General features: G+C 37.9%; 1 protein-coding gene across 2 annotated transcripts; it reads right to left on the reverse strand.

The window, feature by feature from the left end:
- Positions 1–1,160: 1,160 nt before the first annotated feature.
- On the reverse strand, positions 1,161–4,824 carry LOC141816942 (cardiolipin synthase (CMP-forming)-like). Of its 2 annotated transcripts, XM_074704664.1 has the most exons (7): positions 3,736–4,824; positions 3,256–3,353; positions 2,651–2,701; positions 2,403–2,516; positions 1,806–1,862; positions 1,618–1,703; positions 1,161–1,534 (listed from the first exon to the last, which is right to left on the reverse strand). In XM_074704664.1, the coding sequence occupies exons 1-7, from the start codon at positions 3,770–3,772 to the stop codon at positions 1,414–1,416; spliced, it is 564 nt and encodes a 187-aa protein (XP_074560765.1). In that variant the 5' UTR covers positions 3,773–4,824; the 3' UTR covers positions 1,161–1,413. The 2 variants fall into 2 exon arrangements, with proteins under 2 accessions (XP_074560765.1, XP_074560766.1); XM_074704665.1 differs by lacking the exons at positions 3,256–3,353; positions 3,736–4,824 and adding an exon at positions 3,139–3,244.
- Positions 4,825–10,962: the final 6,138 nt, after the last annotated feature.

Below are 10,962 nucleotides of genomic sequence, written 5' to 3' on the forward strand. Positions count from 1 at the left end.
GCTTAATTTATTAGGTCGGTATATTTATTACCGATCCTATATTTTTGTAAATCGCTAACTTCTTTTTTTAAGAGGAGAGTTATATAGTTGATTGCCCGTCGGAAATGATCCTTTGATCGTGAGCCTAGAGTAGAAGCCTATGACTGTGAACCAAGTAAATCCCTGTGTCTGTTTTTCTTTTCTGCAACCCTCTCGATTTCTATCTACGTAAGGATTTATGACTTTTATATAAATTGTGAAAATGAGACGAACGCACTATTTACTCTCCCATCTAGTACTTCCAATGATCCTACAGGATGAACTCAAAAGGTGTGGGTACGGAGAAACTTAAAAGTTTAGCGTCTTTGATGAATTAAAGGGAGAGGCCATCCACGATTTGTGAGGTTTTTTATTCACAAGACATGTAAAAAAATATATTTGCTTCACCACATGTAGAGATATTTGCTGAACCACATGTAGAGTTTAAGTGTAACTGAATGTAGTTATGTTGAAATTTATTTATTATTTATAAAAAATATTTAAATTTATTTATTAAAAATCTTATTGAGCTCAAGTTTAACTCGATAACTCTTTTTTTATATGGTTGATTGTCCATTGGAAATTATCCTTTAATCATGGGCTTGAGATATTATATTATTTTTTTACATCTACCAATCAAATTGATATATTTACATCCAAACACATTATGTTTACAATTTTGTTCCCAACATTCTTCGTATTTCTTCCCTCTCCCTTTTAATGGTCATTTGTTTTTTTGCACTTGTTGGATTCCAATTCTGACAAATGAATTTGCTGATGATCGAAGTGTCTAATCTCCTGGAGATGACATCATTCGATGGGTTAGATGCTTTTGATTTCTGATCCCTCTTAGCTGCTGAGGTCGTATTGTTCAGTTTCTTAGTTAATAGAGTATTAAGAATAGTTCGCAATTTGGATGTTATACTTTCTCAGCTTCAATTTTTGGCAGAATCCTTGCTACAATATCTGTCATTCAGTAGATGTAGATGCCAAGATTTTATGAACCCAGAATGAAATATATATATTTACAGAGGCATTTGAAGTAATGGACTGATAAGGCAAGAATGCAAGAAGATACATTTATATTAAAGCACTTTCTGTCGGTCATAAAGCAGAAAACAACCAAAGTGCATATCAAGTCACAGTCAGTGAGTCTCATGAGATATATTTACCAGATCTTCAAATGTTCAAGGACAGTGGATCTTCAATTCTCGTAAAGCCAATCTTAATAGCAATAGTCATCAAGATATGTTAAATGTTTGCTAAAACTCAAACGCTATGAGTCCTATATTGTTCGTGACGCAAAGAATCTTTAGGGACACATCTAAAATCCCCATTGTCCTTTTTGTGTGATTCATCCTTTGTATGCTTGTGGCTGATTCAACCAGAAGACAACTACTTAGGCAAAACTCTCCATATGTTTCTCACGTAGACAATTAGCGACCATACAGCAAGACCAACTGAAACGTAAAGCAAAGCTACACCAAAGGCAATTAAAACACTCTGCTGTTTGAGTCTGCAAAAAGTAGGATAAGTTCAGTCACGTTAGATGTGTGAAAATTGCACCGAAAGCAAGGGATTCAAAAATCTGAATGTAACCTGGGATCTCTACTTGCAAGAAGAACAGTTAGCGAAGTCATTTGAGTTGCTGTTTTCCATTTTCCCAAATTATTTACTGCTACAGCCTGCAATGAGATTCATTAGATTAAAATTATAAATTTTTGGAACCTTTATGTAAAGCATGTAATTGCTAAGAGAGCAGTATAACAGAAAAATGAAAGAAATACCTCAAGAACTCGACCATTCTGTAACGCCGCCCACTCTCTTGCAGCTGACATAGCTATCTGTAAAAATTTAATTCTAAAACCAACTTGCCACCATGAAAAAGGAAAAAAAATCAACTTAATTAATAATAAATCCAACACAAAAACAAGCAACATAATCTTGATTGTCTTCTTGTATATATATTTACCAAATGCATTTCCCTTCCACATGGTTGAACTCTAAACATAATACAGAAAATACCCCAAAGATAAGGCTCACAACAGAACTAATATGAGGGTGTAAAAACTACATAATTGAAATAAACAAGGATATGGAGGTCAACAACTTAGGTATTCTGTAGCAAGTTTGTCTTGGCAAATCATAGACAGAAAGGACACAAGGGAAATTTTGAGTATTTATGAAGATTGCAGCTTTATTTTAGATTTGCATTTGCTTAAGACCAAATCGCAACTTCCAGCTTCAAACTAACTATGATAAATTTTAGCTAAAGCAGGTTTATCATAGAATATGAACTTTATTTTTTGAGAAAAAAAAAATGAAGTGTAAATCAGATTGCTTTCCACGCTCACACAAACAACTAGGGTTACGTTTCAGATTACCTCTCTACTAATGATAGCAATTGAAGGTGCTGTCAGAAGCCAATGAAATTCTCTAAACACAGCACACTCCAAAGGTTTGGTGCAGAGTAAAACCAATGTGGCAGCAACCATAAGCTGACAGAAAATAATAAAAAACATATCATCAAGATAATCAGATTATGTTAAACGAATCTGGAACTGAGAGAAAGTGGCAATTTTATTTCCAATTTTAGAGAAAGTAACTATTATCTCAAATAGATAAAACACACCTTGTCAGCTACTGGATCCAAAAATGCACCAAATGCTGTTCCGAGTCTCATCTAGAAAACATAAAAATTTATTGTTATTTGCAATTATCATAGATAACCATGTAACTAACTTCAGTAATCCAACAACAATTAGATATGTATGGCCTTCAAATAGCCTAACATAACAATTACCAATACAAAGAAAATTAAAGGGACCATTAAAAGAAAGAATGCCTTAAATAAAATGATCCCAGAAAGTTACCACAGACTCTGGATTAATCCTTTATGTTTACATTGATCATGAGCTAAATCATAAGAAGAGAAGTGGAGTGGCATGTTGCATCAGTTGACTTTCTAATCTTCAGTTTCAGTTTTGGAGCAACATATACATTAATTTCATAACAACTTTATCGCATTGTATTTTCATACTCTCCAATCAATCTCTCTCTCTCTCTTCCAAAACTAACTTATTTCATGTTGTTCAGACATGTTTCGTCAATCCAAATTACCATGAAGTTTTCATGTAGCAGGCTGATCTTCATGAGTTGATGAAATATATGGCTCACTATCATGCTGATCCTAATAAAATAGCCCAACCAGTCTCAAAGTCAAATATATGAACATACCTTCCGTGCAATATAACCATCTAACCAATCTGTAAACGCAGCAAGAAGAAAAATTATTGTTGTAACAGTTGTTCCCAACAAACCGTCCATGTAGAAAGCTAATGAGAAAATTAAGATGTCAGACCATGCAGTGAAATCCTAAACATGCAAATCAATAAGCACTTGACAATTCAAATAGATATTTCTTAAATGTTCAGGAAAAAAGCTAATTAAAACTTGTGTGTTATATGGGAAAAAAATGGAGCAGTTGTATAGGATACAATATCTACTATTCTCATAACTACTTAAGTAAATGCAATACACAACTTAGAAATTGTACTAAATGCCCGGGAAAGTACACTAGGCTCTTAAATTTAATAAGTTTACATCACAGAATCACAGTATTAGGTTGATGCCAAGCCAAAGGTTTTGTACTTGAAATATTGTACTACAGTAAAAAAAAAAAAGAGAATATTAAGAGGAATAAAAAAATCCTTCTACCTTGCATTTCATACAGAAATGCGAGATCATCAGTCATCCATTTGCAGGCGATAACTTCTTAGAGAAGCGTTACCCAGGAGAAGGTTGATCCTAAAATTACTGGACAAATTTGAACTACTGGAGGACATAAGGTTGATCTCCAATGTTTGATATATGTACCCTAAGGTAATAACTTTTGCAGCCAAAGAGTAAAGAACCAAAAACAAATAATGAGAATAAATACCTCAGATTTTTGGATCAATCATTAATGGGCAGCATAGTGATAACAAAAAACAATGAAGAAGCCGCAGATGGAGTTATTAACAAGCACATGTAGACTATAACTCAATGACGAATGCACTTTGAATATATTGAACCAGCAATGCACACAATCAAGAAACCAAACAATATGAAAGTTATAACAGAGTTCAAATTGCTCTACCACTAACACATTTGCTCAGCAATAAATTTGCACCGAAGGCACTTCAAGACAGACTGATATATCAACTCAGTTTGCCAAGATACATAGTCACTCTACATGTTCGTTTTGGGTAGCTGAACCTTCATTAACTGTGTTAATACTTGAAATTTTAACAAATTCATGGTCTCAAGGTAACAAAATATGATAACACGATGTTAAACTATTTCAATTTCTGGCATGCAAGGTTTGGTTTATTCTAGATAATTGTAAACCAAAATCTTGTCTAAAGTATGTGGGCTTATGTTGACTTGTATCTCTAGCATTTCACTATCGCTTAAGAGGCCTGATCACATGTAAATGTCAGAATCATCCTAGAAAAAGATACATCGCATAAATAATGCAATGTGTCAACTACAAGCCACCTGCTTCTGCGAAAAAGCTAGCGTATTATATTTAATTTTGGTTTTGTGTCATAACTCATCAGAAGCTCAAAATAGTACTGAATCTTTCTAGCAATTCATGCTGATTGATATTACAAAGAATCGGAGGATCCAAAAATGGGATGGATTTTTTTAATGCTTCTTAAAGATGAAAGGTTCTTTTGTTCCCTCCACCGACCAAAAGAATTCTAAAATAGTAATAATAATAATGCCCGACCAAATACAAGAAGAAAATTGGAGCAACTTCACGTGTTTTTATAATACCTAAATTTTAAAGATCCATAAATCGAGGAGAAAAAAAATCCAAACAAATGGATCGAGATTGAATCGCAAATCCCAACCCCGAAACTGAAGATTCGATAGATGTTCACCAAAGGAGCAAAAAAAGAAAAAAAAAGAAAAGAAGCCTAATTAATTCCCAAACCCTAGTTCTCATCTAATTAGCGATCGAATTCGGATTCGATCGCTATTTTAGCGATCGAATCTAGGTTTAGTCGCTATTTTAGCGATCGAATCTAGGTTTAGTCGCTATTTTAGCGATCGAATTCTAATTCGGTCGCTATTTAGCGACCGAATCTGAGTTCGATCGCTATTTTTGCGATCAAAATTTGGTTATATATATATATATATATATATATATCAGGTCTGATATCCCGCGCGACGAAAAAACCCGACTCCCGTACGCGACCGCCCGACCTCCCCGCGTTCATCGCCGCCGTTCTTCGCCGTCCGGTCACCGCCGGCCACCATCCCGGGCTCGTTGGAAGCGCAACTCGACGGCGCACACATCGGCACCGGATTCCGGCCGGATTGGGCCGGAATCCGGCCGGAATTCCGGCCGAAACACAGCAGACGCGCTGGTGGCCGATTTCGCCGGAATCCGGCCGGATTCCGGCCGAATCGGGGCCGGACTCCGGCCGCGGTCGACGCGCCGGCGCCGGGCGCGTCGACCGCGGCCGGTCTCCGGCCGGCCGGCCGGAATCCGGCCGATTTCGGCCGAAATCGGCCAACAGTGTCTGTTGGCCGATTTCGGCCGGAATCCGGCCGGATTCCGGCCGAATCGGGGCCGGAATCCGGCACCCGCCGGACCGCCGGTGAGTTGCGGTTCCAACGGGTCCGGTCCGGATATATATATATATATATATATATATATATGATATCCTGCGCGAGTGATTTGCGCGATCCGTCCGCGACATCTGACGTGGCGAGAAGTTTCACTGTGCATCGTCCACCGCATCGTCCACCGTGGCCGCCGAAACGAAGGAAACCCTACAAAATCCCGCCTCTCCCAAATCGCGCGGCCAAACCTCAAAATCGCCACGCTTCCCTCTCCCTCGTCTGCTCTCCACGGCGATTCTGAGATCCCAAAATCGGCCTCCTACGCTCGAAAGCCTTCCCGATTCTGCTCCGCTTCCTTTGTGGCCTGCGGAGTTTGTATCCCCGTCACCGTCGGCCCTCCTGCACGTCGTCCGTCGCTCAAACCCTAGCAGCCGTCTCGAGCGACGACGCCATCCTCTCTCCATCGCAGCCGGCGTCGACCCTCCTTTGCCAACTCCGCCTCCGCGCTCGGCGTCGCATCTCCTTCGCGGTCGCAGGCGGCTCGGCCCTCCGGTGATCCTCTCTGCATCGCGCGAGGGAGGAAAGCGTATTCAGTCTACTACTGAGGGTCGAGATCTTGCGTCGACTGGTGGCTTAATGAAGGTCTTCTCCTCACTGACATCATTAGGGTTTAGGGTTTACTTGTTGCTTCTTGGACTATGAGGAAGATACAGTGGACTACTTGTTGAAGACCAAAAATCCTGGATAGCGAGCTTCGAGTATCGATTAGCGAGCTTGCAGCAGAAATCTAGTGCCGTTGGATCATACTTCTCCAAATCCTGGATAGTTACTGTGCTATGAAGGATCACCAGGTTCTACTATGAATTTGATCAGCAAATAATCCACCTCCCAAAATCTTAATTTCTATTCAGAATTAACTGTTTTGATTGTAGGAGAGGAGTTCTACCATCGTCATTTGATAGCGAGCTTCGAGTATCGATTAGCGAGCTTGCAGCAGAAATCTAGTGCCGTTGGATCATACTTCTCCAAATCCTGGATAGTTACTGTGCTATGAAGGATCACCAGGTTCTATTATGAATTTGATCAACAAATAATCCACCTCCCAAAATCTTAATTTCTATTCAGAATTAACTGTTTTGTTTGTAGGAGAGGAGTTCTACCATCGTCATTTAGAAAGTTCATCCTGTGAGCTTCCTAGAATATTTGCCATGGGCTCAGTCACTTGTGTATTCCAATGAGCTATTGATAAGCAAGATTCATTAACAAAGACAAGCTTGACTAAAAAGATTTCAAAGTTGCATGCAAGGTTTGTATATTGCTTAAAGGAGCTAGGAGCATGGCTAGCATTGAAGGTATGTGCTTCCAGATTATTTTTTCCTGCTCATAGCATTCTTTTAGAGATGATGGTTATTTTGGTACAGGCAGCAAAATCATTAACATGCAGTCATAACTATCTATTCTTTTGGGGTCAGAATGTAGATGAAGCTGGTGAGAATGCAATAAAAGCCTTTATTCAAGAGGTGTTTCAGGTATTTTCATCCTAGCTACCACAAGGTTTAAATTTTAATGTAATATTTCTAGATGCATATTTGATATTTCACAATTTATCTTGACCTGCATCTAATCATGCCTTTACCAAATCCTACCATCAGTTTTAAGACACCATCAAGTTTAGGTTTGAAAAGACTATTATTAACAGACATATTTCTTTATGCATGATTGACAAACTATGATTATCATGCATCATCTTCCTTATGAGTCAATAAGATCGATAACACTAAGATTTGATTCTTGGATGAAACCCTTTTAAAGGGCCCTTCAACTTGTCATTTCAATTCAATTCATAAGTTTAAGCATCCAATTCATTGTTTGAAAATGTTAAAGCGAATAGCCTTTTGAACATGAATGTGGAAATGCAATCTGGTTTGTTTTGACACTCTTCTTTTGACAATCTAGTTCTCCTTTGACATAATAAATATTTTTTGTAGGAAAGCTGACGTTGTGCAATCATGTATTGAAGGTGTACACTGTTGAAAGAGAATAAAGATTTGGCAAAAACGTGTTGGTAGGCCCATTTGGCTATAATGATGGAAAAGTCAGAATGCATTGCGATGAAGATGCTGGAAAGAACAACGGTACATATCTCCACGAACTCATCTTCTGCTTGTTTACACCGAATGATGTGAGGCAAAATTCCTTTGGGCAAAACAACCATGCTATATACTGCTTTAACTCTTTCATCTCTAATCTTCGTAAAATCTCTTGGATTATAATCCTTCGGAACGTCTTCTTTGTAAATGAAATAGAGATATGATTCAAATGAAGATGCATTTGAATCAGGGTTCCTCACCATTAAACAATCCGCCGCCAACACCCTTCCACCAGCAGCCACAACAAGTTCCCGAAGATACTGTTCAGATAATAGAGAATCTTCTAGCCCGTTAAAGGATGATCCTTCTAGGGGTTAGAAGATTCTCTATTATCTGGACAGTATCTTCGGAAACTTGTTGTGGCTATTGGTGGAAGGGTGTTGCCGGCGGATTGTTTAATGGTGAGGAACCCTGATTCAAATGCATCTTCACTTGAATCATATCTCTATTTCATTTACAAAGAAGACGTTCCGAAAGATTATAATCCAAGAGATTTTACGAAGATTAGAGATGAAAGAGTTAAAGAAGTAAATGGCATGTTGTTTTGGCCAAAGGAATTTTGCCTCACATCAGTTGGTGTAAATAAGCAGAAGATCTGTTCATTGATGCTGAAGTATCTATCCATCCCAGGCATCTGAAAAAAATAACTAAGGTGAAAGCTTAATTAGAAGAGATAAAGCAACATATGTAATCTCTAAAAATGAGTGGTGCTGAGTAGAAATGTTGTTTCAAGTTGGTATTTATATCTAAGTTGTTGTAAGTATTTTATGTTGTTCAAACAAGAAGTTAATGTAAGATGTTTTATGTAAGTAGTTTTGGCACCTTTGAGTGCTTGTACATGTATGAAAATATTTAAAGTGAATGATAAGTGGTCAATTTGTCACATTTGAAAGAAATGTATGCTAAGTGTTTAAAGTGGAAGCTAAGTGAATGCTTGATTGTGTTATAACACAATTTGTGATATCTGAAAAATCATTTATAGTCTTTTTCTGTTGTCTTGCTTGGTTTGGGTGTGGTAAGTGTTTCTGGGTGCAATGTTTGCTTGGTTTGTGTTGTGGTACTGGGTTACGTACACATTATAGAGTGCAAGAGGATCAAAAACCGGCTTTGGATCATGCGTATTCTAGGTCTTTAAGGCCATCAGCCGGTTTTGTCCAAAACCGGCTGATGACTTATTTGATAATAAAAAAATAAAAATCTTATATCAAATTAGTAAGAGAGTCTAAGGAACTCAATGGTGTCTGTGGAGACGGGTTAGCATGTATGTATAATTGAAAATAAAATTCCCACCCCACTTAACATGTCGGTCCCGAACGGAAAAATTCGGTGCTTCCAACACGATGTATCGTAATACATTCTGAGGTTACGTACACATAAAAGAGGCCAATAGGAGCAAAAAAGGTGTTTGGATGATGTGGATTAGAGGTCAATAAGTCCATCAGCCGGTTTTGACCAAAACCGGCTGATGGCTTATTTGATAACAAAAAAAATAAAATTTTATATCTACATGAGTGAGGGAGTCCAAGGAACTCATGAGTGCCTTTGGTCACGGGTTATCATTTGTGTATAATTGAAAATAAAATTCCCACCCCACTTCACATGTCGGTCCCGAACGGAAAAATTCGGTGCTTCCAACACGATGTATCGTAATACATTCTGAGTTATGTACACATTATAGAAAGAGGCAAATAGGAGCAAAAAGGATGTTTTGATCATGGTCATTAGAGGTCAATAAGTCCATCAGCCGGTTTTGATCAAAACCGGCTGATGGCTAATTTGATAGCAAAAAAATAAAATTTAATATATACATGACTGAGGGAGTCCAAACAACTCATTGGTGTCTTTGTACAATGGTTATCATGTATGTAAATTTGAAAATAAAATTCCCACCCCACTTCACATGTCGGTCCCGAACGGAAAAATTCGTTGCTTCCAACACGATGTATCGTAATACATTCTGAGTTGATGTACACATTATAGAGTGCAAGAGGAGCAAAATTTATGTTTTGATCATGGTCATTAGAGGTCAATAAGTCCATCAGCCGGTTTTGATCAAAACCGGCTGATGGCTAATTTGATAGCAAAAAAATTAATATATAATATATCCATGACTGAGGGAGTCCAAACAACTCATTGGTGTCTTTGTACAATGGTTATCATGTATGTAAATTTGAAAATAAAATTCCCACCCCACTTAAATAAGCCATCAGCCGGTTTTGGGGAAAACCGGCTGATGGTCTTATAGACCTCCAATGGAGATGATCAAAACATAAAATTTCCTCCTTTTCAACTCTATAATGTGTTGGTTACCTCAGAATGCATTACGATACGTCGTGTTGGCACCAGCGATTTTTTCCGCTCGTGCCGACATGTGAAGTGGGGTGCCAATTTTATTTTCAATTATACATATATTATACTTGGTGTCACATGACACCAATGAGTTCCTTCCACTTCCTCAGTCATGTAGATATAAATTTTTGATTTTTATAAATTTAAATAAGCCATCAGCCGGTTTTGGGGAAAACCGGCTGATGGTCTTATAGACCTAGACCTCAATGGAGATGATCAAAACATAAATTTTTCTCCTTTTCAACTCTATAATGTGTTGGTTACCTCAGAATGCATTACGATACGTCGTGTTGGCAGCAGCGATTTTTTCCGCTCGTGCCGACATGTGAAGTGGGGTGCCAATTTTATTTTCAATTATACATATATTATACTTGGTGTCACATGACACCAATGAGTTCCTTCCACTTCCTCAGTCATGTAGATATAAATTTTGATTTTTATAAATTTAAATAAGCCATCAGCCGGTTTTGGGGAAAACCGGCTGATGGTCTTATAGACCTCTAATGGAGATGATCAAAACATAAATTTTTTCTCCTTTTCAACTCTATAATGTGTTGGTTACCTCAGAATGCATTACGATACGTCGTGTTGGAAGCAGCGATTTTTTCCACTCGTGCCAACATGTGAAATGGCGTGCCAATTTTATTTTCAATTATACATATATTATACTTGGTGTCAGATTACACCAATGAGTTCCTTCCACTTCCTCAGTCATGCGGATATAACATTTTCAATTTTTTAAATTCAAATAAGCCATCAGCCTGTTTTGTGAAAACCGGCTGATGGTCTTATAGACCTCTAATGCAGATTATCAAAACATATTATTTGC

This window comes from Curcuma longa, unplaced genomic scaffold (genome assembly GCF_044706935.1).
Source record: "Curcuma longa cultivar G26 ecotype Majalengka, Jawa Barat unplaced genomic scaffold, ITB_CL_G26_1.1 contig_18669, whole genome shotgun sequence".
NCBI lineage: Eukaryota > Viridiplantae > Streptophyta > Magnoliopsida > Zingiberales > Zingiberaceae > Curcuma > Curcuma longa.

Coding starts and splice junctions, on each gene's coding strand:
- LOC141816942 (XM_074704664.1), bottom strand. CDS start 3,772: ATGACTGATGATCTCGCATTTCTGTATGAAATGCAAG. Junction 3,354..3,735: donor ATTTCTGTATGAAATGCAAG/GTAGAAGGATTT, acceptor TTTTCTCATTAG/CTTTCTACATGGACGGTTTG. Junction 1,863..2,402: donor TTGCTATCATTAGTAGAGAG/GTAATCTGAAAC, acceptor AAATTTTTACAG/ATAGCTATGTCAGCTGCAAG.